We start from the raw sequence: 14,920 nt of genomic DNA on the forward strand, positions 1-14,920 counted from the left end.
ACTCTTTGCAAAAATTGACTATAAACTCTTCTTAAAGTAGTCCTTCGCCTGCTATACGCATTCCTTAGAGCCTGCAGAGCGGTGTAATAGTCGATCATGCTCCAGAGATTGACTAGACTTTATATAACGTAAGAGATAATGCAGTAACCCAAAATAATGTTAACCGATATCGCCATGTAAACTCTGATGAAAGCGACACTTAAAATTATGTAATTACTATCTTAGACTATAAACATGTCATGCAGTCTCTAAATAAAGTATTAGTTGGCTTGACGGACATCTGGCGGAAGTGTTTTGTTTGGAAACTTGCATCAAGTTTTTACATAGACTGTTCTGCGTGTGCTTTAAAACATGGAAAATACTGATGCATTGGGGCTACGGAACGTAACCCTAATCTAAAAAGAATCTAAACAACCGTCTAACTAAATGGGCAGAGAACAATTATATTTAATCAGAGCACCAAAATGGATTTCGCTTACGTCCTTGTAAATCAACGTTTACGGCTTACGTGGACTTTAGTAAAGCATATGACAAAATTGATCGTCGTTTATAATGGTCAATATTAATTGCATACGGAGTAAACGGCAAAATGATTAAAACGCTAAATGTGCAATAATCTGTTAAAGTGAACCACTACAAGACTAACACTTTCTATGTTAAATCTGGTCCAAAAACGGGTGTTTGCTTTCTACGCCGAATTTAATTTCTACATAAATGACGTAAGTCACAGCTTCGATGCCAGTTACGTTGCGATGGATATCGACGACAAACGGATTAACCATCTCGTCTATGCCGATGACATTGTTCTTATTGCTGAAAGCGAAACAGATTTTCAAAACCTACTAGACATCTCAAGTACATAGTGTACGCGAAATAACATGACAATAAATACTATGAAAATTAAAATAATCCACTTCCTCTGCACAAACGCAGAACGCTGAAACGCCATCTTAACTTGCTGTGAGTCAAATATTGGATACTCAGACCATTACACATATCTGGGACTCATACTGACAGAATATTTAGACTAAAATATTACCGCTAAATTTGTACCTAGCTCAGCAACACGTGCTCTGGAGTTACTTATCTTCAAAGATAAAGCGTCCGTAGGGATGCCGTTTGATGCCTTCAGCAAGCTATACGATACAATAGTATGGTCGATCATCAGCTACGGCGCAGCCATATGGGGAGCTATGGAATTTTCCTGCATCAACGCTGTACAGCACCGTACTGGAAGATATTTCATATTCGTCGACAGGTAAACGCCGAATGGGACTGTCAATGGCGACATGGTCTAGGAACCTCCGATCGACCGTCAGTGCAAGTGCATAATTGGACACTATTTCCGCAGTGTGAATATGGGCAGAGTTTTCGTTTGGTCGTATCGTAACCGCAAACGTTTCAAAAATATTTACATAGACATAGAAAATACATTGTCATCAAACAACGTCGAGGGAATATATACTGCCAATGTAATACCAACCTCTACGTGCAAACGGATAACCGATAAAGTAGTGACTATTATAATTGAAAGATATAAAACAACTGGAAAACATGAATTATTTTCGCAAGAGGCGGACGAAATAAGCTTAGACCTTATAAGACATTTTAAACTAGTTTTGAGACTGAATTCTATCTTAAATGTTATAGTATGGCAAGGGTTAGAAGAAGTGCACTAGCTTAATTTAGATGCGGGGTTTTACCCTTTAGAATAGAAACAGGCAGATACGAAGGAAGACCCGAACATGAGCGGACTTGCTTTCACTGCCTAACATTGTAGGAAAATATGTACGAAATATCTTCGTCACAATCGGCTCGGGCGCTAATTTGTCTTACATGCGTTTTATGAAATTCGTCTTCAATGTATATTTTTTCTTGCCTATTTTGTGTTATTGTAACATATTTTACAATATATTACAATTTAAAACATATAAAAACCGTGCAGTCCCATTTAAAGGGACTTTTATACAGATTTGGTATTTTTTCAGTCATTTTATCACGGAACTTTAGAGCTGTATTATAATGGCAAGAGTAGAGTAAACTACAAAATCAAATATGTACAAGTTTGTCACATTCAGGGCTCGAATCAGTGCCATTTGATTAAAAATCACATGACCATTCGGGTGAATTTATGAGTGCAACAATGTTATACTTGATATTTACAAGTGACCCACATATTGTTACCATATTTAACGAAAACAAAAGAATTATTCCAAATTATTAAATCTTTTTGCATTTGCACCGCTTTATTATTTCAAATGATGGAAATTCCTAAACGAAGCTGTTTTGCCAGTACGAATGTACGTAATTAGGGGCATTTCTAAACCAAGATTGATAGTTATCTTGTATGTTTTGAATCTGGAACAAAAAGTTGGAAAAATGTCATTCAGATAAGTTGTAAATAAGTTTAGCTTGCAATACAATACATGTTTGGATATTTTTTAAACACCTATTACACCTTTCCTTAACTGTCGTATTTCTTCGTTACTCAAGTCTCTTATCTTCGAAATTAGATATTCGGCTAGCAAGCTGTGTGGCTTTAGATATTTCAAATATCGATCTGTCAAACCTATTTATATACAAAACTGGCTTTTCCAATTCTATTTTTATTAAACAAAAAAGTAGACCAATTTCGCGCTTCTGTGGAATGCTAGTAAACTGGTTTTCCAACGATAGCATGAAATGAAAATTGAAAAACATAAATCAGCACACAATATTTATATTAAGTGAAATTGCTGATTTAAGTGAATTATGACGTTAGGAGATATAAAACGTATGAGAGAGAAGTACGAGGCTGCCATGGTTTTGAGTGGTGTAGGTGACGCACTTGGATTCAAAAACGGAGAATGGGAATATTGTACATCTGGGGATCAAATACATTCAGAAGTGCACAGTCGTGGTGGACTGGAGAACATTGACGTTCGCCTACCAGATTGGAGAGTCAGTGATGACACAATATTCCACATAGCAACTGGAAAGGCTCTTGCTGAGCATGGGAAGATACGAGAGAAAATGCCTCTTTTTAGAAAATTGGCCGAAGAGTATAAACTGCGTGCCTCTGCTCTTAGTAAGCGGTCACCAGGAGAAGTAACTCTGCAATCCTGCCGTCAACTTGACCCTTGGACCTTCAATGGACACATGATACCGTTCAATCCGAAGGGTGGTGGGTCAGGTGCTGCAATGCGATCTATGTGTATTGGACTAAGGTTTTGGAAGAAGGAACAGATTCAGGACTTGGTGCACGTGAGCGTCGAGGCTGGCATGATGACTCATCATCACCCCACTGGTTACTTAGGTTCACTGGCGTCAGCGTTGTTTACGTCGTATGCCATACAGGGAAGACCCACACGAGAGTGGGGAGTGGAACTTCTGAAGAATCTCCCTATTGCCGAGGAATATGTCAAATCTAGGAAAGAGTTTGTGCGAGAAAACATGTCTGCATGGCCTTTCTTTGAGAACAGTTGGAAAGCGTACTTAAAAACAAGAGGAATTCAAGACGGTCGAAGGGAACCGCGCTTTCCAGAAAATTTCAACGTCGCAGCAAGAGACACATTTTACCGAACGCTCAGCTATGATGGATGGGGAGGGAGCAGTGGACACGATGCGCCAATGATCGCCTACGATGCACTGCTTGGCTCCTGTGGAAGCTGGCGAGAGTTGTGCAACAGGGCCATGTTCCACGGGGGTGACAGCGACACCACAGGGGTCATAGCGGGGTGTTGGTACGGCGCTCTATACGGATACGCCGGCGTCCCTGAGAGGAACTTCAAAAATTTGGAATTCGGGACTCAGCTTCGAGAAATCGGGAAGCGTCTTTATGATATTTCACACTGAACGCATACGTGTCCGTGTGGCATATAAACTGTGCATGTAGCGTTAAGCATGTTAGAACTTAATAATGTACATGTTTTTATGGTAATAATATTTTCATATTTTACAGCCGTTATACATGCACTTTGTTTTGCACATGTATTTAATATAAGTATATAATTGTAAACTGTCACATATTGTAAGCTGGCGTATATTGATTATTGGCAGATATGCAAAATACATGTCATTTTTAAAGAACTTGCCGAATAAGACAATACGTATGTAACACAATCTGTTTCAAGTTTTTAAAACGCTTACAAACTAACTTATTGAAATCAAATAACTTGTAAACAATACTTACCAAATAGAACGATTCATCCATATAACCAATACTGTTTTTAGAGTTATTTGAAGTGCAGTGGGTACATGTCAAAGATTAAACCTTAAAATCTAATTAAAGGGTGTGCGTTACCATTAAAACACCCTTCTCACTTACATTGTATTTTCTTAACATTTTGAAGTATATAATTTTTATTTTATGCAGATTGTGTTAAGCCAATTTATTGTGTTGTTGTTCTTGTTGTTGTTAACGGGTTTAAATTATCAGTGTGCAGAATCAACGGGGTTTTCAGTGGTTTACACACGGACTGGGCAAAATGTAAACACACCGTAAAGAACTTTTTTTTTTAAATATCTCAGTTATTTAAATACATTTGCAAAAATCTTTAGTGCATAAAAGACAGTTCTTTTGCAGTTTGTGCCGGTTTCTTAAGCTAGAAGAATAAATCCTTAAATATGTCTGAAATCGATGACAAAATTTCACGTTGCGTGAAGCATAACCGTATTTATAGAATTTTTGAACAAGAACACATGCTAATTGAATAAAGTAATACTGATGTATTTTACCTTGCATCAGCATAAAAATCTGCCTTGTATGTACTAGTTTACATTCTTGAGAAAAATTGTTTAAAAAATGTATTTGAAAAAAGAGCACCACTTACCATCGTGTATACATCCTTTAAAGTTAAAAGGGGGAACCCCACAAAGTAACGTGATCCTGCACTCTGATGATTTGTTATAAGTATAGCATTGTGTGATATATTGTGTTATAATGCAATTTCATTTGTAAATAAATGGTAAGAAAATTGGGGTTATGCTCAGGAGGATGTTCCAGAAAGAGTACACAAGAAGTTCTGTAAGTGTAATTGTAAAACAGTCTGCACGTTCTCGATCTTCGTTTAGCGAAGTGGGCAGGATTCGTTATAGTATATATATGCAGTATGCATTTTTGACACAACCAATGGATTAATGTTGTGACCGTGATAGACCCTAAATAGTTAAAGAGAGCAAACGAAATACATATAAATAATGTAAAAAATAATTTAAGGATAAAATCAGCGGCACCGCATTTGTATTTATTATTTTTATTTTATCGTACCATTTTTAGGTGTGTCAAACCTAACTCCAAAAACACCTTAACAATTTGTATGGCAATGTATGTATGGCATCAACTGTGTCGTATGTTATTCTCTGAAAAAGTTGGTTGATGATTTTTTTTGTTCTTGACTGATTTCGTACTCTCCACGCGTGTTGCAATGGCTCTGCGATCAAGACTAGAACTCCGTCGTGGCATCTATATAACCTCCGATTCAGTTAAGATGGTCTTAGATTAGCTGATAATAGAAAAGGATTTGTTCGCCTTCTACAGAGCTGTTGTTTTCAGAAACACCCCATGTATTCAGGTTTACAGGACAGCACGTGGTAGACACACTTAATGATGAGGCTTTCTGACATTTTCTTGTTAACAGTCACGGAACATGAGGACATTGGGCGCTTTTTAACGGTGCATTATACTATATGTTACTGGTATTTAGCGCTGTCCCTGATTACCTAATGTCTTAAATACGAGAATATACTAATCATAGTAAGATTACATTCATATTGATAATGTTAAAATATCAAACGTATCTCAAAGTCAAACCGCTTATTTTTTATTTGGACTAGTACTGCTAAGGTCGAATTTATATTTCGTTCTAACATCAGTCTTAATTTTTGCCCTTTAATATGCTTTCCAAGTTTGCTTTTGCTTGATTGAATGATTTCAAATACCGTGGACCAAATTTAGCTGATATTTGTTCGTCTTGGATTACCCCATTGCGCTTATGTGCATGCATATGCATGTATGATAACGTATGTCTATACGACCGACGTCAGGTCATCATAAATAAACATTTGACACACATTTATTTTACGAGATAACACAAACATGCTCAAACCTGTTTATATAGTGATCTATGATTAAATTGTATGGTTTTATTTTCTGAACCTGACTATGAAATGCTTATACCAACCTACAAGTAACATACGTTAATTAAGTGTTGCAGTCAGATAAAGAAACAAACACAATTCAAATTATTTACAGAAGGATCTACCAAATGAATTTTACGTTTTTAAATACGTATGCTCATGGCAATCTTGTATCGGCACCACATTGTCATTTTTTGGCAGGTGCCTAAAATATGCCCAAGTCAGATAAACATATACAGTAAAAAACACACAATGGGTTTGAATAAAGAAGGCTATTTGTTGGTTATGCATATGATGACTTTCTTTCTTTTTTTTAAATAAACGTTCTAATTGAATACCAAAACAATATTTTCATCGTTTGAAGACGTATCTTTTTTCTAGAGTAAAAAGTTATACAATTTGTTGGTTGCGTATTAAGAAGACATCGAAACACAATGATACTTTCGTGCCTATAATATTGCAAACACTGGTATGCGAAATCAAAGCGCTAAATGCACTGTATGTGTTTACTATTGCATACCATTTGATACAAATCACTTTTAACGTAATTTATCGCGTTTTAGAAAATATGTTAAAAAACGACACAGCACATTTGAGTGTGTGTAAACGCACATACAGACCATGTATGCGCACAATTCCGCAAGCACAGCACCCTAAACATGTAATAGAGATAACACCAACAGGTTCTTTTTGGTATGTTTTGCAGAACATATTGGAAATATGACGGTCATGGTATTATAAAAATCAGTAGACTTCAGTCATCAACATTACAATTCGGAAGGACGATAGTTTAGTAAAAGTGATATTATGGGCATTTTACACTGTTGAATTGAGCTGAAAAGAATTAACAGGTCAAAAGAGTTAGTTAAAATGTGGTTTCTGACCAATTATCTGCAACTCATCTTGCTACCTGTTGTTTATTAAATATATTTTATATTCGATATTCTTACGTGACTCACCCAGTCCTGTAAGCCGAAATGATCCTTAAAATAAAATTGTGTCTTTGTGTCGTATGAACGAATCTGCACTAAAACTAAATAAGTATCACATCGTACATGCATGATCAGTTGTCAAACGAAAGTACGGTTGATATTCAAATGCATTATTTTTCTCTTTCCGGGATATTGTTTTAGTATGTAGATGCTGCATTAACAAATATAAGTGTATATGAAGTGAAAACACCAAAAAATAAACAACGGTTGCGATAGACACCTATAAACTGTTATATGCCCATAATATCACTTTATTTTTTTTCTTGAATATGTTCTTTGTCGATTGCACGCGCTCCTGTCAAATATCCGACTTATTCACATGCAGGCGTACAGCCAAAATAATGTATTTGATATGCGAACGGATCAATATGTCCGCGAAGATCGTGATGATATATGTTTTAAAAAAAGATTGTTCACTGATTAATGTTTTACATATGTACCCCAAAACAAACAATTTAGAGGAACTAATAGATACTAGTATGTGCAAAAGCTTAACTCGCGTGAAGCGAAGTATTGAATCATACCATAATCATGAAACCACATACTATAATATGTTAGTCTGTTACCGACGACTGTTTTGCTTCTGAACGCACTGTGTTTTTAATCCGATTGTCCTGAATTGTTACAATTATTGTGTATGTCTTGATTATTATTTTTGAAGCAGACGAAGATTTACGTGAATGTCGCCACCTTTCTTTGATCTTCCGGTTACCACAAACCTGGCACCAGCTGGGTATGTGCGTTCATGCTCCATATAACTCGCATAATTTTCTATGTTTCTTGGTTGCCACGAGCTGCTTGTGCTGTTATCAATTGTGAAGAGAATTGAATATTCGCCTTTGACGCCACTGCATGTTGGAAAGGGAACTGCTTTCGCCAGCACTGTGGACGAAGAAACAACACTCTGCCAGACAAACTTGGTTCCTATTGTGTATTTGTCGCAGTCCTCTTTTAAAAGCATCATTTTCCTATAAGTTGTTCGATTTTCCTTAGGAACCATTGGCCAAAATAGAAGAAGCATCTGATAAACGACAGCGTATGGCCCCAAGGCCAGGTCATCTCCTGTCGGCGAGTAATTCGTCTGCGACTGTCGTCTGAACGCCATGTTCAAGTAAGTATACATGTAATTCTCCTCTAACGTATACGTCTGTATGATTGACAGAAAGAGCTGCTCTGTGTTTTCACTCTTCTTAATGTTATTGCTGTTTTCTTCATTTATAATATAAACAGCGTCTGCAACAGCGTCTCTGATCGCTTTCCATCGCACGTCTGAACTTAGCAAATCTCTCCAAATATCTGCCAGGACCGTGACAATGTCTTTGTTCGGGTCGATAGGACTCGGATGGAACGTTTTCTTGTACGCTGCCAAAGTAACTGTCAGAAGACCTAACGCTGCTTGCTCATTATAGTTTTCATATGGCTGGAGCGTGTGAACCAGAGAATCTTTAGGCATTGTTGCAGAATCTAATATTGCCCGTACATTTGTATAACGATACGCGTCTGCCACCTGAGCGGGAGTTTGTCTGCTAGTATCCCCGCACTCGGACGTGCACGCTTTAGTTCGGGAATTTATGTCACAACCAGGTATCGCTAAAAGAGTTCGTAACACTTCTTTTCCTTTTCCTTCCCAATAAACAGCCTGGTGTATTATTCCCCAACGTCGGTTTTCTGGTATAACATTTATCAAATATGTTTTCCGGGGATGTGATTCTGTTCCTATAATGGTCCAAACGATCTTAAATTCTCCTCCTTTCGCTGCTAGTAAGAGTGAATTAATTATTTCGGATTCTGTATCGATGTCATTGCGCTTCGCCATATTGGAATGAATTCAACGTTATAGTGAGGTTTTATAAAACTGTAGTACTTTGTTTTCGGTTTTCGGGAAAACCATTCGATGGGATTCCGGTGACACTTTTTAGTATATTAACATTTTCAACTCTGTCAGATTATACATTATACAAGTCTATCCAATCCTCATTTATTTAATATATTTAAATTACATTTATTGTATGCATTGATACAAAGTATTGGCATGCAATTAAATTTACTCACTCTAAACTTCGCCCGTACAGTATTTGTTATATATAGACTATTTAAACTATATCGGTTTTCCCGTTGAAAATACCGTATTTTATTTTTAAACGTTCTAATTAACAAACCGTCATCTAATCAGGAATGGAGGTAAGCGGAAAGAAAAACAACAAAACAAAATATGAAGCCTCGATGATTTTGAGTGGTGTTGGAGATGCACTCGGATTTAAAAACGGACAATGGGAAATGTGCCGTGATGGACAACATATATTGCAGGAATTGGAAGCGATGGGAGGTCTGCAAAATCTGCAAATTAAACCGCCCCAATGGCTGATTAGTGACGACACTCTTTTACATATTGCTACATGTAAAGCTCTATTGGCACAAGGACCAAACCCTGTTCTTGGAAAGCTTCTTCGCCAAATGGCAATCGAATATAAGACAACTATGTCGGATATGTTGGACACACCTGATCGAATTCCAGGTAAAACATGCAAAGTGTCATGTGAAAGCTTGGATCCATGGTCCAAGAAGCCAGTACTCTTCAATCCAAACGGCGGAGGAAGTGGCGCCGCCATGAGGGCGATGTGCATTGGGCTGCGGTTTCCAAAACCCGAACAGCTGGAAGATTTGTTGACAATAAGCATTGAGTCTGGGAGGTTGACGCACCACCATCCTACTGGATATCTCGGATCTCTCGCGTCAGCACTCTTTACCTCATATGCCATACAGGCTAAACCTCTACGAGATTGGGGTGCCGGGCTTCTTAATGTGCTGCCACGCGCAAAAGAGTATGTCAAGGCATCAAACCAGTACACGCAAGAAAACATGCAGGCTTGGGTGTATTTTGAAAGCAGGTGGAAAGAATACCTCGGTGCAAGAGGGATCTTAGATAATAAGAATGAACCAAATTTCCCAGAAAATTACGATGTAAACAAGCGTGACAGTTTCTATGCCTACCTAAGCTACGATGGCGTTGGCGGAAGTAGCGGTCACGACGCGCCAATGATTGCATACGATGCCTTGCTAGGATGCAGCGGTAAGTGGGCGGAGCTGTGTTACCGAGCGATGCTTCACGGTGGTGACAGCGATACCACAGGGGCGATTGCTGGAGCTCTATTTGGAGCATTGTATGGCTTTTCGGGAGTTCCAGAAAATCACTACTCTGGTCTAGAGCAAAAGGATGAACTGTTCGAATTAGCAAACCAGTTATACACGTTGTCAGATAGAGATAGTTCCTAAGCGCTTAGTACACATCGTGTATACATTTGTTTATGTACTAAGTATACATATATCTTATGTATTTGATGCAGGCAATTTCATGCAATTTCTCATCTACTCTATTGTGCATTCCTACTCATACTGATGTGACATGGCAAAGACTTACAGGTATACATGTATGTATGTACGAATGTGTGTGATTGACCCCACTTCCCCGATAAGTTTAACGGTGTATTAAACTTTTACATGTATTTAATTATTTAAAAATACAAAACAAATAATATTTTCGGCAAACGACTTGTTTATAGAACTTTGGAGGGAAAAATTATATTTATCAAATTTAAATGTGGGCATTGCAATGTCTTAAAAACACTGTCCATACGCTCAGAAATAAGTGACCTATAAATAAAATAGAGTTGTCTTTATCAATTTGAATTGACGTCTACTTTTGATTTTGAATATATTAAAGGGGCCTTTTCACAGATTTTGGCATGCATTGAAGTATTTCCTTAAATGCTTTATATTGATAAATGTAAACATTGGATCTTAAAAGCTCCAGTGAAAAACAAGAATGAAATTTATGAAAGAAAAATAAATATCTCAAAACTGGGATCGAACCACTGACCCCTGGAATAACAGTCTATCGCTTAGACCACTCGGCCATGCGCGCTTACACAATGTGGGATGAATTTTATACTTTATATCTCTCCAAATTATTAAATCACTCGCGTTGCAACGCTTTATAATTTTCCGGTTTTTAAATCGTCAAAAGATGCATATAATGGATATTTTAGAGCATGTTAAAGGTTCAGTATTACTATTTCCTCACAAATATCATAAAAACAACGAAAATTTGCGATTCTGAAACCATGTGTTTTAATTTTGTCAATTTACCGAAACGTGAAAAGGCCCCTTTAAGTGCATCAATAAATACAATTCTTGATTCTTAAAATTAAAACGATACCATTTAATCGACCTTGCAATGAATTTTCTGTATGACGAGACAGTGCTTTATTGACTATTTTCTCTTTTAACGGCCTTATCAAGTATTGTCTCACTGTTTGATTCCATGTCATGGTCATTTGTGCAACAAAGTATTGTCCCACACGTTTATACTTTTCGTATACGTATTTAATTTATCACATGACAGTTAGGATTTTGAATACCAATCAGAAATAATCGTTTTGAAATATTACAATTAACACGATAGAGAAAAATAAACTGCTGATCTTTATAGTTCATCTACAATAATATAAGTTATGACAACAAGCGTGTGTGTCTTTAATGTTGAAGTTTGAAACCATCCACCTGTCGATGTAAAGAATCCTCGCGACACGTGATGTTTAAAGTGGCATGACCGGAATCCCAACATAACAATATAATATAGCGTATACATGGTCGCGTTCTATAAATGATTTCCTAACCAAACTTCTCCTGAATGAAATTTTTCTGAAAACGGGTGCAAAAGGAAGTCTGATAGTATTATTAATAGCCTCGTATTTTCCATATTATTTTTATAAATAAATTGTGTTCTATAAATAATTTGGATTTCCATTGATATCTTTAACCCTCTGTGCATATTTACCCAACTATTGAACATTGTGTTTTCTAGAAATAAAGGCTGTGATCCATTATTTGAATTGATTTCATTTTTATGTATTTTGTTTTGTTTCTTTTAAAAATGAAGCATGACAAAGTCGCTTCTAGTGACTATTCAAACATAACTAAATCGGAACCGTTTGCGGCACTGGGGTGATACAGAAATGTACACAAATTAAAAAATACAACAATAGGTGCTTCTTGTTATTTGTGAGCTAAGTCATTCTTAATAAAACGAATCATATTAATTGGACTGAATATGTGTATAATATTTTCGATCATAACACAAACGGAACCATTTGCAGCACTAGTGTTACACAGAAAAGTACGCAGATACAAATGAATAAAGATAAAACATTATGTCCTCCTTGTTGTTTGTGAGCTTAGTGATTTTTCTATAGATAGAGTCATGCTAATTGGAATGGATATGTGGTCAATTACCATCCGTATGCCTCTGTACTTCAACGCATTTTCGCCGCCAAACAAAAATCTAATTACAAACTGACAAACAACACAGAATATAACGTCCGACTCAAGGGCTAAATCGACTCAAGGGCTTTTTATTACAGTAAATATTTTTTTTATCACACATGTTTTCATTAAACTGTTAATATAAAAGTTCACAATACAATTGGCTAATCGGACCGTACATACACTCTTTTTTCGGACTATTCGTAAAACCCATATTTTATTAACATATTGGAACAGTTCAAGTACATACGTCAGCTTATCTAAAATATACAATACAACTTTCACAAAAAGACCTAGCATCATTATTCAAAGACTAATACATTTATACACATGATAACCATATTGTACATGTATATATTTCATAACCATATCATCTCAAAATTAATACACTGTTTAATTTATTATCTCAATTTAAGTAAGAAAAACTTTCATTAAAAGAACAAGGCATGAGTAACATTGTACTATTAAAAGTATATATATTCCTAATGGCCCAATCCCTTATGTCCAAACCAAAAACTAATAATCACCAATTATATAAAGATAAGCGCATAATTCTTTTTGTAAATGTTTGGCTTAAATTATCACCTGTGCTTTTCAGGACTTGACATCCGATGTGGGATTGTCAAGAACAAAACAGAATGTCTACTCCTGTTTTACAATATAAATGTACATTCACACTGTGTAATTAGGATATAATATGACATGGTCATGGTATAATAAGCATATATATATATATATATATATATATATATATATATATATATATATATATATATATATATATATATATATATATATATATATATTTATTTATTTATTTGAATGGAATTATAGGAACATATACTATGATAAACAGCTGCATTTATAGTTACTATCAGTATAGTTTTGATTTAATTGTTAATCGTCATATACCAATATTAGTACATCTTGTAACTAACTACTTAAATATGTTCGTGTCTTAGTCGTCCTCAATTTTTTCGAACTAGTTCTGTATCATGTTAAACCTTTAGATATCACTCAATACATTAGGGTATTGAACCAATACCAATATTATTTCGATTCCTACACGAAATAAAAGGACTCATTATGATTTTTCGTTATCTTGTCGAATAAATACTTTCCTGAAAAAAAGCAGACCAAATGATGATTCATCAGTCAATGCAATTAGTTTTAGAGTGTGTAGTGCTTGCACACTTTTGGAAGATAATTTTTTACCTTATACTACTCTAATATGCCACGAATCGGAGTCATTCCACATACTCTCCAAAATGATCATGAAATACAAATTAACAGCAATTTATTAAGAAGAAAACATAAGTGAGCTCTGATTGCCGATAGAATTTGAACGTCTATGAGAGAATGACCAAGAACAGCCTAAGAAACACGACATGCTCGTCGAGTTTTATTGTCAATAATGGCCAGGCTGCGTAAAACTAGAAGTTCTGTCTCTGTAATGTCGATATGCCCCCAAGGTAATGTTTCGACCTTCACCTTCAAAGTGTGTGAAAACCGAACAGTTTTATTTACTTATTGAAACAAGAAATGTGTTTGTCGGAAACACTATGTCCCCTTCTGCGCCGCTTTGAAGCTATATATTTGACCTTTGACCTTGAAGGATGACCTTGACCTTTCACCACTCAAAATGTGCAGCTCCATGAGATACACATGCATGCCAAATATGAAGTTGCTATCTTCAATATTGTTAAAGTTATGGCAAAATGTTAAAGTTGGAGCAAACAAACCAACAGACCAACAGACAGGGCAAAAACAATATGTCCCCCAATATAGTGTTGGGGGACATAAACAGGACATCAACAGGAAATTTAAAAATCAATTATTCTGAAATACCGAGAAATGATTGCAAATTCCGTTGGTCTTTATTGAGTGTGTATCGTGTGTCGACCTCTAAGGGCGACAGACGGCATTCAATGTAGCACTCAACAGACGGCATTCAATGTGGAACTCAACAGCTTTCGTTTTCACCCGATTCCAAGACAGAGGCCAATATAATAAATACCATTATCTCCCCCATATTGTTTTATTTAAATGAAAACCCCGCTTTACTACGTTCTTTATAACACATGACCGAACCTAACAATAGCTTTCTTAAATTTGTCTGGGTTTCCACATTGTTTATGGATCGTTATACATTTTAGCCGCATTTTTCAATAGCCAATCATAACAATTATCTACATATATTTATCTGTATACATGTACTTCTTTAATCTTGTTTTCTGCAATGAGTGTAATGTAGATCCACATTCATTAAACAATATATGTAATAATTAACATAACTCTACCGGTATTTACATGTGCTACGATGAAGTCATGAATCCTTTTTTTATCAGTTCATTGTAGTAAATATAAACTTATTATAAAGATATTCAAGTATGTAAGTATTCTATAAGCAACATTTTTTTATCTGTTGATTGTTGTTGCATGAATTAATAATAATATTTTTTTTAAATTTCATAATAATGACGACATAC

The 14,920-nt window shown here is 35.8% G+C and overlaps 3 protein-coding genes across 3 annotated transcripts; 2 read left to right on the top strand and 1 right to left on the bottom strand.

Moving 5' to 3' along the window:
• The first annotated feature begins 2,001 nt into the window (after positions 1–2,001).
• Positions 2,002–4,957, top strand: LOC127866562 (ADP-ribosylhydrolase ARH1-like). Its single transcript, XM_052407186.1, has one exon. It carries the CDS (start codon positions 2,752–2,754, stop codon positions 3,832–3,834), a length of 1,083 nt encoding a protein of 360 aa, XP_052263146.1. The 5' UTR covers positions 2,002–2,751; the 3' UTR covers positions 3,835–4,957.
• A 1,080-nt stretch (positions 4,958–6,037) lies between these two features.
• Positions 6,038–9,191, bottom strand: LOC127866563 (uncharacterized). Its single transcript, XM_052407187.1, has one exon. It carries the CDS (start codon positions 8,923–8,925, stop codon positions 7,759–7,761), a length of 1,167 nt encoding a protein of 388 aa, XP_052263147.1. The 5' UTR covers positions 8,926–9,191; the 3' UTR covers positions 6,038–7,758.
• Positions 9,192–9,239: 48 nt separating this feature from the next.
• LOC127866565 (ADP-ribosylhydrolase ARH1-like) lies at positions 9,240–11,995 on the top strand. The gene has a single exon (XM_052407188.1). The coding sequence runs from the start codon at positions 9,285–9,287 to the stop codon at positions 10,380–10,382; it is 1,098 nt and encodes a 365-aa protein (XP_052263148.1). The 5' UTR covers positions 9,240–9,284; the 3' UTR covers positions 10,383–11,995.
• The last annotated feature ends 2,925 nt before the right edge of the window (positions 11,996–14,920 follow it).

Source organism: Dreissena polymorpha, chromosome 2 (assembly GCF_020536995.1).
Source record: "Dreissena polymorpha isolate Duluth1 chromosome 2, UMN_Dpol_1.0, whole genome shotgun sequence".
In the NCBI taxonomy this organism is placed as follows: Eukaryota; Metazoa; Mollusca; class Bivalvia; order Myida; family Dreissenidae; genus Dreissena; species Dreissena polymorpha.